Below are 26,722 nucleotides of genomic sequence, written 5' to 3'. Positions count from 1 at the left end.
GGGCATTATCATTCATTTCATAGATGAAGAAACTAAGGCTCACAGAGTTAAGTAACTCCATGATGGCAGGAGCTTTGTTCTGCTCACTGCTATTTCCCCCACATCTGAAATGGTGCTGGCCCAAAGAAGGTGTGCATATATTTTACAGTGAATTAATGTAAGACCCTATGAGTCCCTCAGGAAAGAGCAAATGAAAGACTTGCACGGTGTGAAGTGGAAAGCATGTGCAGAGGATTTCTCTGTTAGCCATGAGATCTCCATGGCTGTCCCATTACCAGGGCTACAGGTTGCTGAGCCAGCATTATGAGATTCAAACAATGGCACCAAATTTTTGTAATGCAGCAAGAGGCCCTAAATCCATCATAAAGCAAAACAAAAGGAAATTTTAATACAATCTATTACAGCTGTATTTGCCTTCCTTACAAACACTCCAGACATAAGACACACACACACACACACACACACACACATCCAAAAAGGTAAATCCCCTTGTTGTGAACTGAATTGTGTTCTGCTGAAATTCATTTGTTGAAACCCTAACGTCCAGTACCTCAGACTGTGACTGTTTTTCGAGATACGGCCTTTAAAAAGGTAGTTAAGCTTCCATGAGGTCATAAGGATGGGACCCTAATCCAATATGACTGGTATCCTTATAAGAAGAAACACATGAATGCTCTCACCCACAGAAAAAGCCACATGAGGACACAGCAAGAAGGAGGCCATCTATAAGCCAAAGAGGCCCCAGATGAAACTAAACCTGCTGACACCTTGATCTTGGACTTCTACCCTCCAGAACTGCGAGAAAATAAATTTCCATTGTTTGAGCCTCCCAGTCTGTGGTATTTTGTTATGGCAGCCCAACAAACTAATACACCCCTCCACACAGATAATGCCTCAGGAAGAAAATACCAGCAAGCCTCCAAGCACAGCAACGAAGTTAGGTTCAACAGTATTTTTGCTTCAGTACTGACAAGGCCATATATGAAAGGCTTTTTCTGTCAGATGTTTCCTCTGTCTACACAGACCCCAGTCCCTGGCCTGGGATAAGCACCCACCCAGGCACACATTCAATCCCTAATTCCACCCCCAGCTCCAGTACCACCCCAAAGACACAGCCAGACCACCTCGGGCCACACCACGCTCTCCCTTCTGCCGGTCTGCAGCAGTCTTGCACTCAATAAATGCTGCCTGGTACTGATAATCGCCATTTTGCAAATTAGTCTATACATACTGGTTGTAACAGCAGTAAAGGTCTTATTCTCTTCCCCCCACCGCCCCCAACACGAGAGCTGGAAGTCTTTCACTCTTTTGTTGTTCCCAAAAGACCAGCACATAGCTCGGCACACAACAGGTACTCATTCATCCATTAGTCAACAAATATGTACTGAGCACCTTACAACGTGCCAGGCACAAGCCAGGCACCATACAAGACATGCACGGCACCCACCCTCATGACGCCTACATTCTGGCCAAGGAGACCGACATTAACAAGTTATACGTTTCATTACAAGCATGTGCTATGAAGAACTACAAGACTATGTTTGTTCCCGTGCATCTGGTCGGCTGCCTGCCACACACTCCTGTGCACAGACTCTCCTCTCTTCCAGCCACGACACATAAAGATGACCCTGTCTCTCAATGCTCCCGTCAAACCGACACCAGCGCAGACTCCCACACCCTCCGTGCAGGCAAGACCCGGTCACAGCCGAGTATCAGTAACTATGCAGGGTCTCCGCCTTGTGCACGGCCCAACACCGCCGGCCCCACACCAAAGGCTGCTCCGGCCAGGCTGGGGTGGGGCTGGGGAAAGGCCTTCATCCTCCTGGCAATGGGAGGGTGAAGGGCACAGGTGGCCCCACGGGGCTCTGGGACGGGGAGATCCTCTCTCCACAGAGCCCTCCGCTCCGCCTCTCCCGGCGCTATCCGGGCCTGAAGTCTGTCGCGGACCCGGACGCTCTGTCCTGGAGGCAGGTTCTTCCCACTGCGCCGCCGCCCCTCCGGTCTGGACCCCACCAGCCAGAAGCCTTAAGTCACCCCATGAAAACCCTTCCCTCCCCGCCCTCTCCTCCTCAGCCCCCAGCCCAGGATCCTCCAACCCGGAGCGCCTCTCGGACCTCGGCTGCCTGGCCCCAGGACCGCCCACGCCGAGGCCGGGCGCTCCCAGCGTCTGTGCGCCCCTCAGTCCCAGCGGCCACGGCCCGGAGGCGGAGTCACGTACCCAGGCGAAGAGCGCGGCCGCAGCAGGGGCGGCTGCCGTGGCGCCCGGCTCGCGCTCCATGCTGGAACGCTCCGACGGCACTTCCGGTGGCGGGGGGGGTGGTGGCTGGCGCGGGGGCGGGCTCTCAGGGGGAGGGGCGGGCACGGGGGAGGGATTGGTGTCTGAGGTGTGGGGCAAGCGCGGGGGCGGAGCGGGGGCGGAGCGGGGGCGGGGCCCGCCTGGGGAGAGGCTTGCCAAGGGACGGGCCGGCCTGGGGAGGGATTGGTGACTTGGGTGTGGGGCCGGCACTGGGAAGGGTCTGTGGTTGGAAGGGGGCCGCGCAGTGGGCGGGGCCGCGGACCGCTCCCTCTTGCTGCCGCTAACCTGGCGCCGGCGGGAGAGAATAAGTACCTCACGGAGCCGCCTCCCGGTCACCCAGTCCCGGCGCGCTCTGAGCGTCTCCGCCCGCGGCCTCCGGTCTCGCTGGGACGCTCTGCCTCTCTTTCCCTCCTCCCCTCGAACTCCTTGTGTTGAGTGAAAATTCTATACGAGTGCACTACGCTCAAAAGTTCACAAAGCTCCCTCAGGTTAGAGTCCCACGACAGCCCAGAATGGCTGACAGGACGGGGATTGCATCACCCTTTGATGGGGAAGAACTTGAGCCTGGGAGGGGGTGGAAAGAGTCCTGACCCAGTGTCTTAGGGCGAACTGTCTTTGGGCCCGCTTTGGTGTGCAGTTTGCAAAATCGGAGGGAGCTTCCTGGTGGGCGAGTGTAGTGTCTTGCATCGTTGCCGTCGCCCTCAGCGCCTGGCACGGAGCGAGAACACATACCCCGACACAACTAAGGAGGCTGGTTCTCACTGACTCCTTCCCGGGGCGGCCTTCTAACCCTCAGCGCTCCCAGCATGGCCCTGGCACGGATTCCGATCATCAAGGTAATGACTTGGATAATAACTGGATAATTTTCACCCACCAAAAATTTTCATATAAAATGGCTTTTATCAGACACCCTCATACACTACCGGTAGGAGCTAAATAAGCACAATTTTTCTGAAGGAAAATGTGGCAAAGCATATTAGGAATATGAAAATAGATACTTAGATACTTAGCTAGTAATTCCACTTCTACTCCTCTATCACAAGAAAAAAATGGAACTATGCACAAACCCTTAGACTGCAAGTTATTCATTATGGGGTTACATATAATAGTAAAGAACTTAGAAACTACCTTAAAATCCAAAATCAGATTGATTAAATTATATAGCCATGCAATTGAATACTAGGCTGCCATTAAAAACATGTTCTGGAAGATAATAAATAAGGGAAATATTCATGATATGTCATTAAAGTAAATATTATACCAATTTTACACACACACGCACACGCTGGGTGGTGGATTACAGGTCATTTTTATTTTCTTTTTTGTACTTTTTGTACATAACCCACATTTTCCAAGCCACACATTATCTGTGGGTACAAATGGGGTCACATTAAAGAAGATAATCCATATTCAGTAGTTCTTGACCCTTCTACTGACACAAGCCTCCAGTACTCATCACCGTTTATGCCTGGAGGCCCTGAGAAGTGTCTCCCCGAGCTCTTACAGTCCTTCCCATTCTTCCACTCCACCCACTCCTTGGTGTTTCTGCCTTAAGACCACTTAAGGGCAGCACCTCACCTTTACCTCTCCAGCCTGTGGCATCTTGAGAACAGGGAGGACCATGCTAATAAACATGCAAACTTTAGAAAGGCAAAGCAGCTCTTCATTCTCAAGAGAACTTGATGTGCAAAAACTATACTGTTTGCTGACTGTTTTATGAGTGGCCTTTTTTATTCTGACCATTTTTTTTTACATCTTTATTGGAGTATAATTGCTTTACAATGGTGTGTTAGTTTCTGCTTTATAACAAAGTGAATCAGTTATACATATACATATGTTCCCATATCTCATCCCTCTTGCCTGACCATTCCTTTTAAGCATGTGTGATAGTGTAAAAATGGGACCCTTCCCATCTCCATTTTGGCTAAGACCCTAAGGTATTAAGTGCCAATACCTCCCACATAATAAAGTGAGGTACAAAACCACCAAAGCAGAACCTGAGAATGAGGTGTCTAGAAATCAGTGTATGGCTCCCAGGCTATGAAAGAGGTTGGAGAGGCTGAGAGAGCATTCTGATAGGATGTGTGGCGGTAGTTATCAATGTGCTGTGAGTCTTGCCCATCTCGTGTCTAAGGAAAGGCCTGCGTCAGCAGGGCCACTAAGAGAGCTTGGCATGTATCCCTCCTGATTGGGGCCGGGCAGGTTGCTGTCCAGTTCGTGCTGAGAAATGTCCAATGGCTTGTGGCCAGATAACTGCTCTGAGAGTTCAGCAAAGAGATTGATGCTTTGGAGAGGTCTTTCATGCCCAGAGGTCTTTTATGTCTTTTTTAAGACAAAGAATGTCTGAGTATCTCCCATGTGAGTGTTTCCCAAGCATGAGCAAATTGGCCAGGGGATGGTTTTAGACCCAGTCCAAGGGAATTTCTGGAGAGCTGAAGGGACACCCACAGGAGAGTTGACTACTAGATTCCTAGAGGCTGAGCGAGATGAATTCAACAGCCCAGTCAGAGAGGTGTGTTTACCCACATCAAGAGATCCCAAGAAATAAGAAGCGGGAAGGTGTTTCAAAACACCCACAGAGAATGAGTCAGCATTAAATACTTACCACGTACAGAAAGCACATATGCCAACTCACAACAGTATCAGACCAAAAAGAACTTGCTACTCCTTACCTCTCCTCCCCACCACCATCCCCAAACCCTGGAGAAGCCAGAGGCACCCTTGTGAGCAAGAAAAAAGGAGCAAGAAAATAAAGACACAAAGCACACCTCTTCCTTTCTCAGTTCTAGAGAAGAAGAAAAACTTTAACCTTAAAATCTAATGTTTTGAACTTTTACAGAACACTGGAATTTGAAAATACTGAAATGGGGGGGGGCGTGGAGAGGGAGATTAGAAGCTAAGGACTTAGAGTGAGCAGAAAATTCAAGACAGGGACCTGAGATTTCATCCAAAGGGGCAAGAAGGAACTACCCAGAGTCAGTTTTCATAGAGAGAGGGTCTGGAAGGATACAGTTTTTTTCCAATTTCATCCCTTGAATATACATGCATCAATTTATATTAACTGTAACTTTAACTTACAGTTATATTATTATGTTATATCCCATAATACAATTCCTTGGAAGTGTTGAGATGGGTTGAAATGCAGCTACGATTTCACCTATGTACGTACCACTGAGTAGCTCTTCCCATTAGCAGCTTGGTTGAGTTGCAGTTCTTGAATGGAGCTAGATTTAAATTGGTATCACTTTCAGGTGATTTGTCTCCCCATAAGAGGAAAATATAAAGTATTTCGAGTATACAGAGTATCTCTCTATACTATACAGGTTAGGGAATTTTTTCTTTCAGATGATCTTATTTGATCCTCTCAATATTACTGGTATGATAAGTATTGTTGGAATCGTTATTTTATAGATGAGAAAACTAAGGCTCAAAGAAGTTAAATGAGTTACTCCAAGGTCAGATTTCCACTTTAAATGCAGATTAGTTAGCTACAGACCAGTTCTCTCACCAAAAACAATTAGAAAAACTGGGAGGAAATATTTTTAAAATCTGTTTCAAGTCATCGGAGAGCTATCAAAGCAGCCAGAACTTGGAGGGCCAAGATCTAAAAGCTGAGAGATTATATTTGGCACTACTTTTCTGCTTGAAGCATTTGCTAATTAGCAAGCAGTGACTTGGAGGCTAAGAAACTGGGCTGAAAGCAGCAGCTGAGAAGCTGAGAAACTGAACAGTACTTTTAGCAATTTTATGGTGTCGGGAGGTGGAGTGGAATGAGAGTAAAGAAAAGTAGGAGTCCAGGGTCCCCAAGGAGAAGCCCTGGTACACACACGTAGCTTTCCTTTGAGATCCCTAAAGGGCTGCACCGTAAGAGTAGAGGTGAACTGGAAATAAACCAGCCCTCACAAAGACTGAAACGCAGCTTCAAGTTGGCTTAATCCCTGCTAGGACTAAGGTAAGCTTCCCCTGCCATTATATGCTATCTGCTCGACGCAAAAGTTAATTCCCTCCGAAGGAAGATAAAAATCATCCAGAAGCTATGGGGATCTCTGATTAGGAGATTAATGATTCTTTACATATGGCTAATGTTTCTTTTTACAAGTCCTCTCACAACATAATTCTTACAATAACCCAGTAAAGTAGATTTAGCTCACTTTACAGATGAGAAACATGGGGCTGAGACTTTATCAAGAATTCCAAAAAGTGGTTTCTAGGTTCCAGGTGTGTTTGGCTTCCCTTACATCACATATTTGTAGGCTTTTTAAAGAAGTATAAGGAACTTACAGATTTCTGAAACTAATGAAATTGCTAATATACATTTAAATCAGTTTTTAACATACATTTGACAAAAAAAATGCTTAGTGAGAACATGAATTTTGTGTCCTTTTATTATCCAGTTGAATAACAAACTTGCAAGTCATAAGTGTATATCATATAGTAAAATAAAGACGAACTGAAATAAGACCACAGTATCTTTATACATTTCCTAGAAATTAATATATGAACTCTATTATGTGTTCCTTTAGACAATTCCAGGATTTTTAATTTTTTCAGTTTGGAAGGCAATTTAATGATGAACTATAATTCTGTACACTTTGGCATGTCATAACCACTGTATAACTCCAAATGACAGAATTGGCAGATTAAGAAATACAGGCAACTGACAACCAGATTTTGGAGCATTCTTCAAAAAGTCAGGAACATACCATCTATGTCTCTGAGTAATAACTCACTGATTAAGAATTATGAACCACACTTTTGGTTCAATTCTGTTCTCATATATTTGAAGAAATATATTTAAAATGCATGAAAACTCTAAGACTCTCAGAACTCCTCATTTACCAAATATCATAAATTCAGAGGTTAGAAGAAAGAACTGAAACCAATCATTAAATATTTCCATTATTCTGAAGATGTGAATTATAATCGTTGTGTCTTTAACATTTACTTTAGTGTGCTTTTGTCATAGAGTGATTTGAAATACCATCATTTAAAAATTCAATAACTACGATTCTTTGCAATGATCAAAGTTGTATGAAAATAACCAAACCAGATACAGTATACATGATTTGTTGTTATTTGCTATCTATCATAGTTTGCTTCATAGATTTCCTTGCAACCAAATACACTAACTATAAACGACCTAACCAATATTTCAAAAGGTTTTAGATTAGCTGACTTAGATCTATTACTATCAAAAGTATACTTAACAGTTGATCAGCTATTAAAATGTATAAGTAATGTAAAAATCTGAAGTAGCATGAATTATTCTTCCTAACTCTATTTCCTTGTATAACATAAAATGAAATAAATTTTTAAGAGTTTTTAAAATAATTTCCTTTGAGGCCTAAAAAGGATTAAAATATCTAGTTGTCTGTTGAAATAAAACATGTTAAATGGTATTCAATTTGACTATTAATGTGAAAAAATTAAGGACACGGTCTTTAAATAGCTGATTAAGAATGGGAAATTGGCTGAAAATATGACCCTTAATACAATCAATAGAAATGAGATCACTGGGAGAGGAAACTGATGGGGCACAAAATTCTGGTGATTCTGAGTTTCTTTTTGGACCTATAGAGTTTAAGATATTTGGCAGGGCTGCCATGTTGCACAACCCCATTTCATTCTAATGAATGGTGCCACAAGAAGTTACACAACATTGGCCTAATTCATGGGACATCTAGATGGAAATATCTGGCAGGAAGCTGGATGTAAGAGGCAAAAACTCAAGACAGATGTCAGGGTTAGAATTGCAAATATGGGAGACATATGAAATAAGAAAGTCATGGACACGGATGACATCTCCCATGAACAGAGAGCAGAGAGAGAAGAGGGCTAAAGACAGAAACTTGAGGAAAGTCTTCCTTTAGTGGGTGGGGGGAGGAAAGGAGCAAACTGAAGAGACACAAGCCTATCCTGGGGATTCCAGCTTTACTGCTTTATACCAAGCCTGCTCCCTGTACTACACCACTGACACCACATAAAAGCCAGTGCTTGCAGCCTTCATTATTACAGTGTCAGTCCTAAAATGCTCTTCTTGACTTTTCTTACACCATCTCCTCCCCATTTCCCCACACTCGACTGTCACGCCTGACCTTCCTATTTATGGTCTCACCTTATACCTTGGAAATAAAGTGCTTGGCACTGCTTTTCCAACTTAAACATTGCATGCTTCTCATCTGTCTCAGTTTGAACTCTCCCTTGGACAACACTGTCTCCTGCTAACCTGAGGATATTCTCTGGGGCTGCATGTCGGAGTTCAGGGCCTTGCAAGTTCCCTTTGGCCTCTTGAGTAGGACAGATAATGTAAAACATATGCAATGCCACAGAAAGAAAAGAGTTTCAAGGAGGATGGTCACTCGGGCAGGGGCTCCCTAGTGCCTTCAAAATAAAGTCACAAATTCTTCACCTGGACTTAAGGATTATACTCCAATCAACCTTTCTAGACTTAGATACTCCTTTTTCACTACAAGACACTACACTTGAAAATAGACTATTTGCTCTTTACCAGGTATGTTTCATATGCAAAGGCCTCTCTGCTTTTGCTCAGGCTAGCAGCAGAGACAGCTGATCCCCTATTAAATTTGGGCACGTGAATGTGACCAAGCTTGGCACAAATTCAGTTATAAGTAAGCTATTGTAGAAATAAGAGAATCTTAAGTAACAATATGGATCAGTTCCATAATAACCACCAAGGTATTGTAAGTGGTCATCGAAGTCATTTTACTCAAGAACTGGGGAAAATAAAATTAGGCTATACTTCACTAAAGCTGTTACCAAAAGAAAAAAAAAACGTAGTGGCTAGAGTATCCAGGTACACATTTTCAAAGACTAATGGTCCATTAAGGAATGGGAATAGAGAAGATTGTTTGGCTGCTGTTCCTCCACAACCAGGTCATCAAGCAAAGCCACAGTTGGCCCACAGGCCTCTGAATGCTCAGATGCTTTCGGGATTAGGACTGGCAACTGTCAGATGCTCAGCTGCCTGCTGACTTTAGCAAGGGCATCACTGACAACATCAAGCTCATGCTGCAGCTCGTTCATGGCACTGGTTATGCTCTTGGTGTCCTTCAAGATCTGAATACTCCGTGTATACGGATTATACTTCACTCCAAATGGACGCCTGATTGTTTTGGTAAATTCTCTATTTAAGAAAAAAAATATGAGGCAATCAGTTTCTAGGGAGAAAATGATAAAAACCAAATACTGTCCGTTAGTCTAAAAATTAACATATCTAAATCTTGTGTATTCTTCAAGTCCTTTCTCAAATGCCATTAGGCTTTCCCTGTTCCCCTAGCTGGAATGAATTGCTCCTGAATAAAATGCAGAACAGTGTTTCATCTGTATCTCTTTAAGGCTTCCTAGTTGTTATATAGTAATTTGCATACAGTTTATTTTTCCTATTAGATTATAAACTCTCTGATAGGAAGGAATAGGAAGTAACCAATTTCTCAGTGTATCTGATTTATATTTGCAACACTGAACATCATTATAAACAATACACCCTAAATATTTACTGTGAAAGAGAGATGTGTTACAGGCAAAAGGTGCCTAGTGGGCTTCTAATTATCCAGCTGCTTGCTTCTGTGACTTGTTACCATTATTGGACCTATCTTTTACAGAGGAAAATTAAGGCATGAGGAAGATATACTTTACCTCATCTTCTCCTTTGCATCTTCAAAGCTTTCAGATACAAAGTAGACATCCTGAAAAGTTGTGATGAGACACTCCTGTTTGCAGGTAATCTTAGGATCAAAGGGCTTTACTTTGGCATGTCCAGAAAGTGCGTGCTAGAGGATGAAGAGTCAGTGAATCAAAGGATACTATCTATTTTCATGATCACATTCTACACACAACTGCCAGAGCCAGCAAAACAAATGGTTTGCTATCTCTATAAACGCCCCAAGACCACTCCATTGTTCTAACACTCTTCTCCATTTAGGAGGTACCCAAGGATCTTTATTTATTTATTCCTGCATTATGGCATCTGCTTTCTACCCTACACTAGTTATTCCTATACATGACTTGTACCCACCAGCAGGTGGTAGGCTCCTTGAGAGAAAGACTGTACCTTGGACAATATTTCATGCACATCCACCACTCAACAAACATAAGTTCATTCTTTTATTGGATAAATAATACATCTCAAAGAATTCCCTAGAAATTACTGAAGTTGTTGCTAGCACACCAAAAATGGTGAGGCAACAGCAAGACTTTGTTTTAAAATACGTATTTATTTAAAAGATATAACTATATTCTGAATAGTTATCTATATCTATTCAGAAAACTTAGGAAATAGAGAAAAATGCCTCTTAGGTAATGTTTACTGCCACCCCAAGTATTTTCCACAGTAAGCTCTTATTGAGAGCCAAAAACTAGGGCTTCCCTGGTGGCACAGTGGTTAAGAATCCGCCTGCCAATGCAGGGGACATGGCTTCAAGCCGTGGTCTGGGAAGATCCCACATGCCGCGGAGCAACTAAGCCCGTACACCACAACTACTGAGCCTGCGCTCTAGAGCCCGCGTGCCACAACTACTAAAGCCCACACACCTAGAGCCTGTGTTCTACAACAAGAGAAGCCACCACAATGAGAAGCCTGCGTACCACAACAAGGAGTAGCCCCCACTCGCCACAACTAGAGAAAGCCCACGCGCAGCAACAAAGACCCAAGGCAGCCAAAAATAATAAATAAATAAATAATAAAAATAAATAAATTAAAATCCAGAAACTATTTCAGGTCATATCAATTACATTAAGTGAATATGGTTATGTGCAAAGATTTACAGCTCTTACTTTGAGTTCACTGATGGAAGAAAGTAAGCCAGCACCGAAGACTCTTAGCTGCCCCTCTTGTTTACATAGACCAAACTCCACAGTGAAGAAGTAGCACTGCAAAATGACATCAATATTACTTTCACATCCTGAAGGACTCAATTTAAAACAAATTACAACTCTTAGTCACTGACCCAAAGTACCCTGGAATAAAATCCAAGACCCCCAGCATAGCTCACAAGTATTTCTACAATCTGACCTCGTTCCAAACCAGACTTCTCAAACTTTTGTTCCCAGAACTCTTATATACTCTTAAAAATTACTGAGGAGGGACTTCCCTGGTGGTCCAGTAGGTAAGACTCCACACTCTCAATGCAGGGGCCCGGGTTCGATCCCTGGTAGGGGAACTAGATCCTGCATGCATGCCTCAACTAAGAAGTCTGCATGCCACAACTAAAGATCCCACATGGAGAAATGAAGAGCCCGTGTGTGGCAACTAAGACTCAACACCGCCAAAATAAATAAGTAAATAAATAAATAAATAAATATTTTAAATTACTGAGGACCCCAAAGACCTTTTGTTTATGTGGGATAGAGCTAGCTATATTTACCATATTAAAAATGTAAACTGAGAAAAATTTAAATGTTTACTAATTAATGTTAAAATTATAATAAACCATTTTATGGTAACACAAATAACATTTTAATCAAAAGTAACTATATTGTACAAAAAAACGGTGAGAGGGCTTCCCTGGTGGCGCAGTGGTTGGGAGTCCGCCTGCCGATGCAGGGGATGCAGGTTTGTGCCCCAGTCCGGGAGGATCCCACGTGCCGCGGAGCGGCTGGGCCCGTGGGCCGTGGTCGCTGGGCCTGCGCGTCCGGAACCTGTGCTCCGCAACGGGAGAGGCCACAGCAGTGAGGGGCCCGCGTACCGCAAAAAAAAAAAAAGAAAGAAAAAAACGGTGAGAAAAGTTGCATTGTTTTATATTGTCACAAATCTTTTTAGTGTCCGGATTGATATTATTTAATGTCTGGCTGGAAAACAGATGGATTCTCACATCTGCTTCTGCATTAAATCTGTCACAATAGATTGTTTTGGTTCAAGCATGTGGAGAGAAGTCAGCCTCAAACAGATAAGTAGTTGGAAGACGGTTGAATATTGTAATAGCCTTCTCAGATAATTGTGGCTATTCTTCTTTGACACAACATTAAAACTCAACAAGTGGTAATTTCTTAAAGTACAGCTGTAATGTGGAATCTGAAACCATATCAATGAACTCTGTCCCTCACACTAAAATTCACTCTGCATTTTGAATGGATCTTTTACTCAAGGACCCTGTGGGGTCCCCAAACCACAATTTGAGAGCACTGTTCTAACCATCTAGCCTACTTCACACCACCTCCCCAAACCTCACACACTCTGCTCCAGCTTCTTGTCATTTCCTCAGATACACCAAGCACCTCCTGTCTTTCCTTGTGTGTCCTCATCCTGAGATGCTCTTCCTTCCTTTCCTGGCAGGTGAAAACATTACTCATCTTCCCAGGGCTGGTCCAGATGTTCAGCTTCCATGAAACCTTCCACAGGCAGTTCTCTGCACTCCCAGAGCACCCTGCCTGAGCTTCTCTACAGACCTCCTTTCATTCTAACATAAGTGTCTGTGTATAAGTTCCTTGAAGGTGGGAACCAGGCCTTATTCATCTTTCTATTTCCAGCATGTTTTGTACCTAGTGCTCAAAAATATTTTTAGCATCATTTTTAAGGAACCTATCATTTTTACTAAAAAAAGAAGGTATACCAACTGTTAACATTATTGTATTCTAGTGTTCTCTGTCTCTCTGCCTTTTTTTTTTTTTTAAAGCTCAGGTCTTCTTTGGATAAGCCTTAAATTTTTACATCTTCCTTTAATGTTTTTTTAAATTATTTAAATTAAATTAAATATGAGCAAAGACAAATTTTCTAATGCTCATCTTGAGTAGGTACTTTTAAACTACACAAATACCCACAGCCCACCCCAGTTAAAGATTACTGATCCATACAGCTATTTCCAGATTTATACCGTTGCTAGTTTTTGAACAGCCTCTTCTGAAGCTCCAAGAGAAGCCAGGCCAATTTCTTGGGAGAACTGAGCAAAACTAGGTTCAGCCAAAAGGGGGACATGACCCAAGAGTTCATGGCAGGTATCTCTGAAAAAGAGGTACAAGTTGTCACACTGTGACATTTAACATAAATGCATAATCAACCATTCAATCAAATCAAAACCTGATCTTACTTTTATTCAAATTGATCAGGTGGTATTACTTTGGAAATGGACCACAAAGGACACTATTACAAAACCTTGGCCACTCACAAACACACATATGTAAGTTCATACAAATACGCACAGACATCCACATGTCAACCCCCCAACCCCCAAACCAGGTCTCTACTCAAATGTGACCTTCTCAGTCAGTCCTTTTCTGATCACCCTTTTCAAAGTAGAAACACCCACCCACACGCAACTCTGTCCCCTTTCCCTACTTTATTTTTCTCCATGGCACTTATAACCATCTGAATTTTATATATATATATATTTACTTGTTTGTTTATTATCTGTATCTCCCATTGGAATATAAGCTCTATGAAGGCAGGAAACTTTGATTTTTTTCAGTCTTACATCCCCTATGCTTAGGACAGCACTTGGCACCTAATAGGTTGTCAATTAATAATGGTAATAATAATGGTTAACATGTATAGAGCATGGATCATGTATTACATGCCAGGCACCATTCAAAATGCTTTACATGTGCTAATTCGCTTGATCCTCACAAAAAATCATGATGTAGGTACCATATCGATGGATGGATGCTGCAGTAGAAGTACTTACGGCTCTGGGGTATAGAGGGGATCTGAACTGTGTCTCACATACTGTGTGCAGTGAAAAACTCGAAAGGCTAAACCTGATAAGAAATCTCTTGGTGATAAGTAACCAGCCACAGGACGGATGGAAAAACCTGTGCGCTCTGCAAAGCAAAGGAGAAAATCTTCACTAGAATAGACAATCTTACTTTTCTTTTTTAAAAAAACTCACTAACAAGATCTATTAATTTAGATCAGAACCATTTTTGAAACTACGTCATTTTTAGCCAGTACTACCTCTTGTAGTTTCTTTGTTATCTAAACTGGATGGTGCTCTTTCATTCCCCAATACCTGAGTCTGCATGCCCACTGTAAAAGTCACCTTCCACTAGGCTGCAGTCGCTCTGGGGACCTCTATAAGCTCTGATCTTGTCCTTCATTTCAAACTCTCACACTCTGGTAATTCCAGTTCCACCCCAATGCTTTGTACTTGGATTCTCCCACTCCGATGGGCAAAAGAATTTTTCACAAAGATGGAAATGTTCAACATCTAGCCTGTTGCTAGCCACTAGCCACGTGTGGCTATTGAGCCCTTGAAATGTGGCTAATGTGGCTGGGGAACTAACATTTTGATTTACATTCATTTTATTTTTCTTAACTTTATTTTATTTATTTATTTATTTTTGGCCATACCACGCAGCATGTGGGATCTCAGTTCCCCAACCAGGGATGGAACCCATGCCCCCTGCATTGGAAGGCAGAGTCTTAACCACTGGACCACCGGGAAGTCCCTACATTCATTTTAATTATTTAAACAACCACGGTTGTCTAGTGGCCACCGTATTTGCCAGGGCAGGTAGCCCCTTCCAATTCATGTTTTGTTTGAACTGTCTTTTAATATTGGTTTCTCTCTTTGACATGTTCCCTTGAAACACCTTTAGCAACAAGCTCTGCAGCCTGCTCAAGCTCCAGACCCCAAGTGATCAGCTTTCAGTTTTGCATCTATAACAAAATATTGCCTCCAGATCTCATGCAAGTGTGATTTGATAACAACTTCTGTAGCATATGCTAGTCCATCGTTGTTAAGTCACACAAGGTCATGTGCTTTGGTTCTCTGCCATTCTTAATCACTATTTTTTTTAAATCTAGTTTTTGTAGGAACCACTTATATGAGTTCTTCCCTTGTAAAAACTATATTGCCCTCTCCTGTTTAGTTCTTAGTTTTGTGTATAGTGGTTGAGGAATGAGAATTATGGAGTTGAATAAATATGTATATTTTTATAACAGTCTATATAATAAATTCAAAGATAGTAATTTCAGATCATGATGGAAATAAGATAAACTCCCTTTGGGTCAAAAACATAATGCCTATTTTTTTCCCTAAGGTTCTAATCTGCTGAGATCAAAGGGGGATATTTATTTTTCTTACATATTGTAGATCCTGGAGATCACTGATCATTTTACTTCCTATACTAGTGAGAAAAAATAAGGAAGCCTGGACCAAGTAAGCATGATGAACTAAAAGGAGCAAAATTGTCCTTAGTCTTTGTTTATGACACATCTTCTTCTTTGAGAAAACGATAGAATCTTAGTGTGGAAAGGGGCTTCAGCGATCATTTACTCCAACCTTCCCAAAGGTGCTTGAATCTCCTCTATCACATCCCTCTAGTGGGTGTGGAACTTTTGCATGAACATCTCCATGGATGTGGAACTAACCATCTCATGAGCGTGTCCCATTTTCAAATGGCTCTTTTAACAGGATCTTGTCTGTTTCGAACTAAAATTTGCTGTTTCTATCCGACTGTCCTTTACTTCAGAGCCACATAGGAATTCCTCTATAACATAAGATGACCTTCAAATATTTAAATAAATCTATAAAGTCCCCTAAATTTCCAGGTTAAACACCCTGAGAATCCTTCAAATTTTATTTATATGATACATTTTCCAATCCTCTTACAATTCTGCTCACTTTCCTCTACATTTGCTCCAGGTTATGAACGTCCCTCTTCAAATGTGGTGCCTGGAGAATTGCCAGGACAGAATACAGAAAAATTCTGACCTCCCAAATAACTGGACTTTAGTCCTCTATTAAAAATTCTATTGTGATTGAAATGGAGTTCAATATTCCCCTTACAAAAAATTAATCATTTCATTACCTTTTAAAAAGTTTGAGACATCTTCCAATTGTGGGATATTATCTTCCCGGTATCCACAGTATTTAGAAAGCAAAGGTAAGTTTTTGAGATACTCTCTGCAGGCATGGGTTGGGTAAAGTTTGTTGAGCTCTCGGAACACAGTTCCCCAGGTCTTAATCTCCTCCTCAGTGAATTCAACGTTAGGAATGGGGTCTCCACTAATGAGATAAAGAGAAGTTATCTTGAATTAGCATCCAATAAACAGTAGCACGTATCTTGTTTTCTATTTACTATATAGGCATAATTTACTCCATTTATTTCATTAGTTCAAAGTTGAATAAGTTATTTTTATAGTACACTTACTGTTTATAGTTCATAGCCAAGTCTGCAAAATACTTTCGTCTTTTACGATAGACATTGTCTTTGAAGCCCTGATAATTAAAGAAAAGTTTTTAAATATGTATACTAAAAAATACTTAACAAATGACTTAGAAAACATTTCATTATTATTCAAGTGACTATACTGAAGGGCTATATAACTGTTATTTTGAGCAAGCACTGTTTAGAAATTTATGATCATTTTTCTTTTAAAGTCAACATTATATGACAGATTCATACGATAGTGGCTGCAAAGATAAAAGATACTATAGATTCAAAAATACTACAGTAGCTACAAAAATAAAGTAGTTTGAGGAAAAAGAAAAGCACCACCCTAGTTAAAATACATGGCTCTTTTCCAAGGGTGAGTTTTTTCTTAATCATTTGACTACATCTTCAGTTATATTTTCCTGTAATTAGTAACAAAGTAGTAATTACTAATATTTGAAATCATGGCAACTGAATCTAGCTTCAGATTTTATTGCAAAATGCAGACATATTAATCATTTGTAGAAGCAATTAATGATGAAAAGATAGAAGAGATAGTAACACTAGAATTTATACCTATGAAAAATATTTAAGAAAAAAATAGACAAAATAAGGCATCAAAAAGCAAATCTTAGGAGGAAATAGCCAATAATACAAAATAGGAAAGAAGGGGAGGACACTTGAAAGGAAAGAATGAGACTTGTGAGTTTAACACAGATTTACAAGTCCCTACTATGCACCTGGCCTTGTGCTGAAATTCAGAGAAACACAGCACAATCTGGGTCTTCAAGGAGTTTACTTTAACCAATTGTTTTGAAACAATATGGTAAGTGCCTTATTACAGACAGGCACAAAATACCACTTGAACTCAGAAAGAAACTCATGATCCAGAGTATGCGAAGAGGGTAGTGGGGGTCAGGAAAGGGTCCCTAGCAATGACTCCTAAGCTAAAAGAGGAGTGGGGAGAGCCAGGGGGAGAAGGACAGAAAGCACAGCACCAAGGACAGCGCAGAAATGAAAAACAGCATGTTGCACCTAAGAAAGTACAGGTAATCCAAAATTACTGGAGCCTGGAGAGTGAGGTGGAGCACGGTGAAGACTAGTTATGGGTCTGCTAGTAAAGGTCTGTTTGAGAGCTTGGATTTTAGTCTTGGGGTAATTGGAAGCCATTGGGTTTTTTTTTTTAAAAAAAAATAACAGCTTTATCAAGATATAACTCACATACCTTAAAACTGACATTTTAAAGTGTACAATTTAGGGGGGTTTAGGATATTCACAGTGTTGTGCAACCACCTCCACCATAATTTCAGAACATTTTATCACACTGAAAAAAAACACCCTACTCATTCGCAGTCTATCCTCATTTTCCCTCACCCCCAGCCCTGGCAAACAGTAATCTACTTCCTGTTGCTATGAATTTGCCGCTTCTGGATATTTCATGTAAAAGAAATCACACAATGTATGGCCTTTTGTGACTGGCTTCTTTCACTATCACAGTGTTTTCAAGGTTCACCCCTGTTGTAGCATGTTGAGTAATTCATGCTTTTTTATGGCCATTAATATCCATGTTGGGGACATACCATGCTTTACTTATCCATTCACCAGTGGATGGATATTTGGGTTGTTTCCACTTTTTTGCTACTATGAATAATGCTTCTATGAACATTTGTGTACAAGTTTTTGCGTGGGCTTATGTTTTCAGTTTTCTTAGATCTGTACTGAGGTAACATTGGTGATTTTTAGGCACAAGAGGGATAACGGTTATACTGAGGCTTTAGATCGTTCTAGTGACTATGAGGACAGGTTTGAGGCGGCAAGGCTGGAGGCAGGAAGACCAGTTAAGGGATGTGGTAGTAAGAATAAACAAGGAACAAATTAAAGAAATATCTTGGAGGTGAAAATCAGCAGGACTTGGTAGTAGGTCAGTAAAACTGATTTACACACCTTTCCGTAAACATGCCCCAGATTTTCTTGCCTCTGAACCTTTGCTCATTTTGCAATGAACTGTCCTTCCTCTCCATCTCTTTCCTGCCAAAATTCTTTAAGGCCAAGTTAACAAGGTTAACAAGGTTGCCTTTCTCTGACCTCTTCAGCTAGAAGTGTTTACTCTCTTGTGTATATCTCAAAGCAGTCTGTTCATGCCACTTAGCACACTTTTCATACTTAAATCTTATATATATGTGTGTGTGTGCTTTACTTTGTCAACTTGACTGGAAGCTCCCAGAGTGCAGGTACAGCAAATTATTAATTCCAATACTTACTCAATGAGATATTATAGAATAAATGGATGGATCGGCTGGGGTTGTCTAAGGCAGTATACGGTCACATTCACACAGCTAATAAGTGATAGAAGCTAGATTAAATCCCTGGTCTGTGCAACTCTACTGCTGACTCTCTTCTCTCCTCCCCTCCTAGGATCCTAGAGCTACATAAGAAGTCCTAATGCTCTAGACTTACTAATTCTCCAACTCATGCCTGTACTGTATCCCATATGATTTTCCAAGGAAACAGCTTCCTAATTCATCAACTGCATAATAAACCAATTATGCTGGGCAGTGTGGGTGATGATTTCCCCCTTCCTATCTTTACTCCCCTCTCCAATAGTCCATGCCCATTTTGATAGAAACCGACTGCAGATACGGTGTTCATTGTAGTGTAATTCTTGGAATAGCTCTTAGTGATACGAATTCCAGGCATGACACAGATGTTTTGGAGCCAATGAAATTGGATGCTCTTCAGTCACTTGGTTTCAAGTCCACCAACATGAAGGACTAATAACACTTCCTGAAACCCAGATTAATCAAGATCCTATTTAGTCTAGAATAAGCACTTTCTCCAGAAAAGAAAAATAATACCCTTAATTTTTTAGTTTGCTTTAACTTATTTTCATGAAAATATTTATTTAAAATATTTACAGGATGGTCAGCATCCAGTTCAGATCCATACATCAGAACTCTGTTAGCACAATGGTCCAGGTCAGAAATCTTCTTTGGAAACCAAGGAACAGTTTCCATACCTGAAAAATACAAAAAACACTAACAGTTGAAGAGACCATCTTAAATTAGTCAATAAAGAAAAAGAAATTAAGAAAGTCATAAATGCATTTGGATGAGATTTTTAATTTTAGCTTGTACGTTGAGGCACAATGTATACAAGTAAATTGGTCTAGTTTAAATAAGTAAATCTTATTCAATGTTTTTGAGTTTAAAAATATTTTAAGCCTTAATTTCCTAAGCATTGCAGAAATGATGCACTTTAGTAACAGACCAAAGGTTCAAAAAAATTTAAGCTACATATTTAGCTAGTCTTAAAGAGTAAGGCTAATTTTTTTTTTTTGGCAGTACGCGGGCCTCTCACTGTTGTGGCCCCTCCCGTTGCGGAGCACAAGCTCCGGACGCGCAGGCTCAGCGGCCATGGCTCACGGGCCCAGCCTCTCCGCGGCATGTGGGATCTTCCCGGACCGGGGCACGAACCCGTGTCCCCTGCATTGGCAGGCGGACTCTCAACCACTGCGCCACCAGGGAAACCCCAAGCCTAATTTTTAATTAGCAAATTTAATTAAAACTCTGAATGTTTATTTTTGTTGATTAAAAGGATCTTAGAGATCATTTATGTCTTTGCTACTTTGATCTTCTCACTATCCCTCATACATACACGCTCTCCTAAAACTCTGAGATTTGTGAATGCTGGTCTTCTCCCTGGAATACCTATCCCATCCCACATCCTGCTGCACCTCATCCTTCTGTTTTCTTGAGAATATCCTTCTCCTCCTTCAGGACCCAAATAAAATGAGCTTTCCCTGACCCTGTAGGTGGCGCTAATTCTCTATCATCTGGGTTCCCATGACTATGACTCCAATTCTCTGAAAGCTTTTACTGTTTTACTATAATGTATCTGCATATGGCTGTCTTACAGAAAAGAATGGGAACGACTCCAGGGTAGGACTATTTCTTTTTGTATCCCCATTTCTTAGTAGAAATATCTGATACAAGTTGGTGTTCCCTAAAAATCAGCTGAACTATTTAGACTCTATAAAACTCTTCATTTGCCAGAGAGGTGAAGTAACTTATCCAAGATCATTCATCTCTAATGGAACAGAGAGGACTAGGACTCAATTCTTCTTGCTCCAGTTTAATGCTCTAACATACCCAGAAGTGATATTCAAGAGATTCAGCAACAAAACAACAGGGGCACCAATCACTCAAAATAGACACAAGCAGGGTCCCAGGCTCCTGCTCTATCAGGTGTTAATCTTCTAGTTGTTTGTGGTGGCCACAGGACTCCTAGGGGAGAACTGGGGGCACATGGGCTTCAGGCATGGTGAGGAGCACTTAAGGGACTCAGGGGAAAAGCTATCTGCCAGCCAGACATGGACAGAGAATCTTGATATTTTAATACCTTATACAGCCATATGAATACATAACAGATGAATATCAGCCCTGATTACACCCAAATATTGTGACATAATCTGAAGGGATTATTTTAAATTGAGTACCATATATAAAATGTGACTGATTTATCCATTTGTCTCTTGCCCCAAGTAAACTGCAAGGATTTTTTCACAGTAGAAGATTTTAGATTATCTCTGTGCTACCTGAGTATCTGAAAATTTAGAAGCTTTCCATTTGGTTTTGGTGGAAGTGAGGACAAGGAAGAATATTGTATTTCATATATAGAGTATTTCACATCATAGTTGTCAGTAATTGTCAACATTCTCAACAAATTCAAATATTCACTTAATATCTGCTAGGTATCTGCCCTGTAAGAGTTACTAAGTGCTCAGGGATTGTGAACTGGAGGTTTGTGAAATCAAGAAATGCCTGATGGGGCTTCCCCGGTGGCACAGTGGTTGAGAGTCTGCCTGCCGATGCAGGGGACACGGGTTCGTGCCCCGGTCTGGGAAGATCCCACATGCCGCGGAGCGGCTGGGCCCGTGAGCCATGGCCACTGGACCTGTGCGTCCGGAGCCTGTGCTCCGCAACAGGACAGGCCACAGCAGTGAGAGGTCCGCGTACCGAAAAAAAAAAAAAAAAGAAATGCCTGATGATTTGGAAACTGAGAAAACAATGGATTTCTAACTATTCTAAATTCTTTCTTGTACTCAAGTTTTCCTTTCCACTTCTCTCGCCCTTGATAAAATGTTGCTTTATAATTTTTCTTTAGCATTTTGAGCAATTACATTTTGTATCTTCTTCATTATCAGATTGTAAGCAATTTGAATAGACAGTGTTTTACTTTTACTTTCATGCCTTCAAGCTAAGCAAAAGATAGGACACACATTATGCACTTAATCTTCTGAGTAGTATTTTCACTTTTCAAACTTACCATCTTCCTTCACAGTAAAATTATCTGGTAGATTCACAGAGAGAACATTAGTATGAGACTTCAACAGATGAAAAATATCATTCAATTGTTCTCTATTGATATCACAATCAACAAAAATCTCAAACTCTGAGTTTCTTCTCTTTGATTTTCGGGACTCAATGTGTAATAGGTTCACATGCTTCTCCTGTGGAAAGCAGAGGATGAAGATCACACATGACTGCCTCAAATGGTTACAGTCTCTGAGAAGATTACTTCCATTACCACTAAAGCTCAGTCTCGTCACTTGTCATAATAGCCAAAGGGAAAAAAGGCTGTTTTTAGTGCCATCAACAGCAAAATAATTCCCCCTAAATATTAGGTACTATTCCAAAAAAGTTTGAAAAATTCATCACACCCTCCAGAATCTAATTAAATTAACACCCAGTAGAAAGTCCCTCAGATTGCCAGAACTGATTGGCCTTCAAATCAAAAGACTTAGTCTCCTAGATAAAAAGAACCCTTTGAAAATTCTCACAAATAAAGGCTAGGGTTTTTTTTTTTTAAGTGATCTAGTGTTAGTCCTTTCAAAAGAAAAGTCTCCTTTGCAATAATGCATTTAATACAATTAGATGAACAGCTTGAACATGGAATATTTAATACCTCCAATATCTTAAGCTACAAACTCAGTAACCAGCTGAATCAGATTGCTGCTTCTGATCTCTTCGCGTGCCAGCCTGAGCTGTGGGGTCCATATGTGTAAACCTGTGGGGGGAAGGCATCTTCTCTTACCAATCTGGGTGCTGAGGAAAAGCCCTGGTGACATAATCATGAAACATAAGAACCAGTCACCCAACAGTTTTCTTCATCTAAAAAATGAGAAAGTTAGAGTAGATGATCTCCAATACTAACCAGTTGAATCTAAATTAACTTAGTGAACACCTGTGTAGCCAAGTAATGGCTGTGAAGCATACAAAGGAGGGCAAGACGTACAAGGAGTTTACAATCTAGTTGACTAACACATGAAAGACTAAGAGAAAATACAAATAGTGAGTGTTCAGGCGCAGAAGATGTTCAGAAACGGAAAAAAACATCAGGAGTTTGAGGAGGTAGAAGGTTCTATGGAGCAGATAGGAGCTGAGATGAGTCTTAAAAAATAGATAGAATAGGAAGACAGAAGAGAAGAAGTAAGATTTCAAACAGGAGGAATTGTATGAGCAAAGGTAGGGATGAGATAATTATCAGGGAACATTAACTTGATAAATAAGAAAGGAGAGTGAATGTCAGGGATGTTGGGAAATTGGAATAGGCAGGGTTTATCCTGGAACGTAGAATCTATCATGGAATCAATACAAGAGAGCCAGTTACAAAATATATTGGAATTGATCAGGAGTAAAGGAGAGGTTTATTGAATCTATTTCTTATGAATTTTTAGAATAAGAGTACATTCATAAATATTTTCCGAGTGATGACTTGAATAAATATAAAGCTATAAATTATGTTTTTGGAGAAGAAGACACGAAATGTCAATTCTTCCTAAAGTAATCTAAAATTGAGTGCTATCAAAATGAAAAACTTGATGGAATTTGGTGAGGAAATGTAACTAAATAACTTAAAAGTTATTTAGTTTCTTTTCTTCTTACCTGGAAGAAAAGTTTAGTCAAGAAGGTCTAGGAAAATTCAGGTAGAGTTAAAGTAATTAGTGAGACATTCCTTATCAGATATTTCAATTACAGCAACAGAGGCACAGAGAGGTTAAGCAGTTTGCCAAAATGCACACAGCTAATCAGTGTGAGAGCTGGAATTCAAACTCAAGCTGTCTAGCTCCATAGTCTATGCCCTTAAAAACTATGCTGTAATCCTGTTGTACAAGAAAAGAGTCAGAATAACGGATAATATAGCTCTTCTTTGAACAAGATTTACATGAAAACACTGAAGACTGATATAGCCAAAAATTGGGGTATAACTACGTTGTGAAGATGGGGGGAAGGGAAGTTGAGGGGCCTCTGGAAAGGGAGCTGTGCCAAGGAAGCTAATCCTTCACTTCCGCTGGAGAAAATCAATAGGTAATATCTACAAATGGAAAAAACAAGGAATAGCAGCAGAATAAGCATATTGCTTATAAATATGGACGCTACTATGAGAAAATACAGTTAAAAGCGTTGAAGATGCTTGCCCCCTATAGGCAGAGGATAAGTAAAAATAGGTGGATTCATGCCCACAACACCATTGCAGCAGTCAGAAGAACGAATGAGATGGATACGTAGCTGCACGGGTAGGTCTTCAAAACACAGTGCTGAGTAAAAGAAAAAGTGTATGTACAATAACATTTATATAAATTACCAGTCCATGCACATGCAGAAACTCAACATAGATTCTAAGTAACATAAAAAACAATTCAGTGTGTAGATCAAACGTATCAGAGCAGTTGTCTATCAGAAGAGAGAAATGGAGATGGAATAAAACAGGAGGAGGCTGTATACATCAGTGATGACAGTGTCCACGTGATTTAAGGAGTGTGATTAGCTCAACCCTCTGCACCTAGGTCAACATAAAAATTAAATGGAATTTAGGAATGAAGAGAGATGAAGCAGAAGACTGCTATTTTCTTTATAAGCTTTATAGTGTGGGGTTGACTTTTTAAACCATGCACAAGTATTATTTGATTAAAGACAAAATAAAAAAGAAAATTGATGGAAGAAATATAGGTATACTATTTAAAGACTCCAAGGTAATCAAAAGAAGAGCTTGCAGTAATCACGTAATTATCAAATATGGGGAGGAGAAGGAGGAAGAAGGGACGGAAGTATCAGTATCAGTATCATTCACAATAGAAAGTAAATAAATATCATGTAAATTGATAACTCAGAGAGATCAGGACAATATTTAGACATTATAAATTCACTGCTAAAAGAACTAAAGAGCAGAAATAGTTAAAAGAGATTGCCTCTAAGGAGTGGAACTGAGGTGCTGGGCAAAAAACTGGTGCTTTTTATCACAAACTCTTCTAGACTATTTGTTATATTTAGAATTTTAAATTCTTTGAAATATTATTTTCAAACTGCTGTTTAATAGTATATCATATGGATATAAATCTGATTTCTAAACAGCTAACATTTATTGATAATTTACTTTGAACTATCCTAAGCACTTGAAATATATTAATTTTATTAGTTCTCACAGTGACCCTGTGAGGTAGGTAGGGTTCTCATTTTATAGATGCTAAGATGAAACGCAGAGAGACTAATTAATTTGCCCACCATCACACAGCCAATAAGTGACAGAGCAAGGATTTGAACTCAGGTGGCCTGCCTTCAGGGGCTACAAGCTTAATACCGATGATGTTCTAGTAGTATAATTTAACCTGTCCCATACCTTAGGACAAGTAGTTTGTTTATAATTTTTTAATTCCTATAAATAAATCTTTGTGTCTCTTAAACTGGGTTAGGTCTCCCAGTTCAATGCTATCATAGTACCTGGTACTTCTCTTTCAGGTCAGTTTACACACATGTAATCATTTGTTTACTGAAATTATTTGTTAAGTGTCTGTCTTCTCCACTAGATTATACACAACTGTGAGGGCTGGAACTGTGTCTGCTTTGTCAGGGTACACACCTTCATATCTAGCAGGACGTGCTGTACTTAGTAAGTACTCAGTAAAAATTCCTGTTCTAACTGACTGACCCTGATTTCCTTAGGATAGATTTATGGAAGTAAAATTACTGGGTCAAAATATGTGAACATTTTAAGACTCAAAATACATATTACCAGATTGTTTCCCTACACATCACATCAATTTTCCCTCACACCAAAGGTGTATTTAAGTGCCAAATGCATTGAAGCTTTAACAGTAGGGAGTAGTATAATTGTAGAATCTTTGTTATTTTGCTATATAAAAAATAGCATTTAATATATTATTAATGTATCATTAAATAATATCATTAAAATTTCAATATTTCATTTAATTAAAATAGAATTAAAATTTGCTTCTTCAAAATCTGTAAAGTGAATCTTTTCTCCCCCATTTCTTTATTAGTTATTTGTACCTCCTCTTCTATAAATTGTTTGTATCCTTTGCCCATTTGATAGAATCGAGCAGTATTTTAGAAATTTAAGTGTTTAAAACATTTCTGTAGTCCACCTCTGAAGAATTTACAAATAATCTTACAGACCCATTTTATAAGAGTTTTATGCAGAAATACAGAGACTGCTTACCTGGAAGATTTTCAGTGCTTTTATAAGTCCTCCAACTTCATTCTTTAAGGAAAAAATGAGAGTTGCTCTTCCCTTTTCTAAGGAATGATCTTTGTTTTCCTTATTGTCTTCAATCATGATGAATCTGGTGTACGTCTCTAAAAATAAAGTATGAAAATAGAAAGTTCTAAAAAAAAAGTTGTACAATGTAGACAATATTTGGTAGCATATTTAATATTTGAAACAGACAATATCTGATAACATTAACCAAGTTTTAGTTTCCTCACCTGTAAAACATGGATGTACATATATACTTTGCAAAACTGTAATGAGACCACAATAAGCTAAAACATTGCCTAGCACAGTGCCTAGAATATAAAAGGCAGACAATACATATTAGTAATTTTCTTTTTTTTCTAATCCAATCCTTTCAGGGCATGACTCAAGCCCATGGGTTGCTTGCAGTTTTCCTGACTGTTGTGGCCTGAACTGGGTACTCTTTCTCTATGAAAGCCTACCTCCTCTCCCCTTACAATTTTAGCACTTTATTGTACTGGGTTTTATTGTAGTTTCAGATGTACAACATAGTGATTCAATATTTTTATAGATTATATTCCATTTAAAGTTATTATAAAATATTGGCTATATTCCCTGTGCTGTACAATATAATCCTTGTAGCTTATCCATTTTATACATAGTAATTTGTACCTCTTAATCTCCTACCCCTATTTTGCCCCTTCATCCCCCCCTCTCCCCACTGGTAACCACCAGTTTGTTTTCTATATCTGTAAGTCTGGTTCTTCTTGTTATATTCATTCACTT

At 40.0% G+C, this 26,722-nt stretch overlaps 2 protein-coding genes across 10 annotated transcripts in view; both read right to left on the bottom strand.

Annotated features, from left to right (window-relative positions):
- The window catches only part of SERGEF (secretion regulating guanine nucleotide exchange factor), a 238,076-nt gene extending 235,765 nt beyond the window's left edge, over positions 1 to 2,311 (bottom strand). For 8 of the 9 annotated variants that reach the window (XM_060159573.1, XM_060159571.1, XM_060159567.1 and 5 more), the window contains exon 1: positions 2,219 to 2,311. In XM_060159573.1, coding sequence (XP_060015556.1) covers positions 2,219 to 2,278 — 60 coding nt within the window. In that variant the 5' untranslated portion in view covers positions 2,279 to 2,311. The remainder of the gene's footprint in view (positions 1 to 2,218) is intronic. The other variant, XM_060159569.1, reaches the window with a different exon arrangement.
- Positions 2,312 to 9,055: 6,744 nt separating this feature from the next.
- The window catches only part of TPH1 (tryptophan hydroxylase 1), a 36,761-nt gene continuing 19,094 nt past the window's right edge, over positions 9,056 to 26,722 (bottom strand). Inside the window, exons 2-11 of the mRNA XM_060157766.1 lie at positions 25,922 to 26,058; positions 21,731 to 21,914; positions 19,321 to 19,421; positions 16,403 to 16,470; positions 16,061 to 16,257; positions 13,933 to 14,068; positions 13,126 to 13,252; positions 11,090 to 11,185; positions 9,953 to 10,086; positions 9,056 to 9,440 (exon numbers count right to left, since the gene is read on the bottom strand). Coding sequence (XP_060013749.1) covers positions 9,266 to 9,440; positions 9,953 to 10,086; positions 11,090 to 11,185; positions 13,126 to 13,252; positions 13,933 to 14,068; positions 16,061 to 16,257; positions 16,403 to 16,470; positions 19,321 to 19,421; positions 21,731 to 21,914; positions 25,922 to 26,038 — 1,335 coding nt within the window. The 5' untranslated portion in view covers positions 26,039 to 26,058 and the 3' untranslated portion in view covers positions 9,056 to 9,265. The remainder of the gene's footprint in view (positions 9,441 to 9,952; positions 10,087 to 11,089; positions 11,186 to 13,125; positions 13,253 to 13,932; positions 14,069 to 16,060; positions 16,258 to 16,402; positions 16,471 to 19,320; positions 19,422 to 21,730; positions 21,915 to 25,921; positions 26,059 to 26,722) is intronic.

This window comes from Lagenorhynchus albirostris, chromosome 9 (genome assembly GCF_949774975.1).
Source record: "Lagenorhynchus albirostris chromosome 9, mLagAlb1.1, whole genome shotgun sequence".
Lineage (NCBI taxonomy): Eukaryota > Metazoa > Chordata > Mammalia > Artiodactyla > Delphinidae > Lagenorhynchus > Lagenorhynchus albirostris.
Note: the sequence above shows the minus strand (reverse complement) of the source record. Positions and strands in the feature narration are given on the sequence as shown.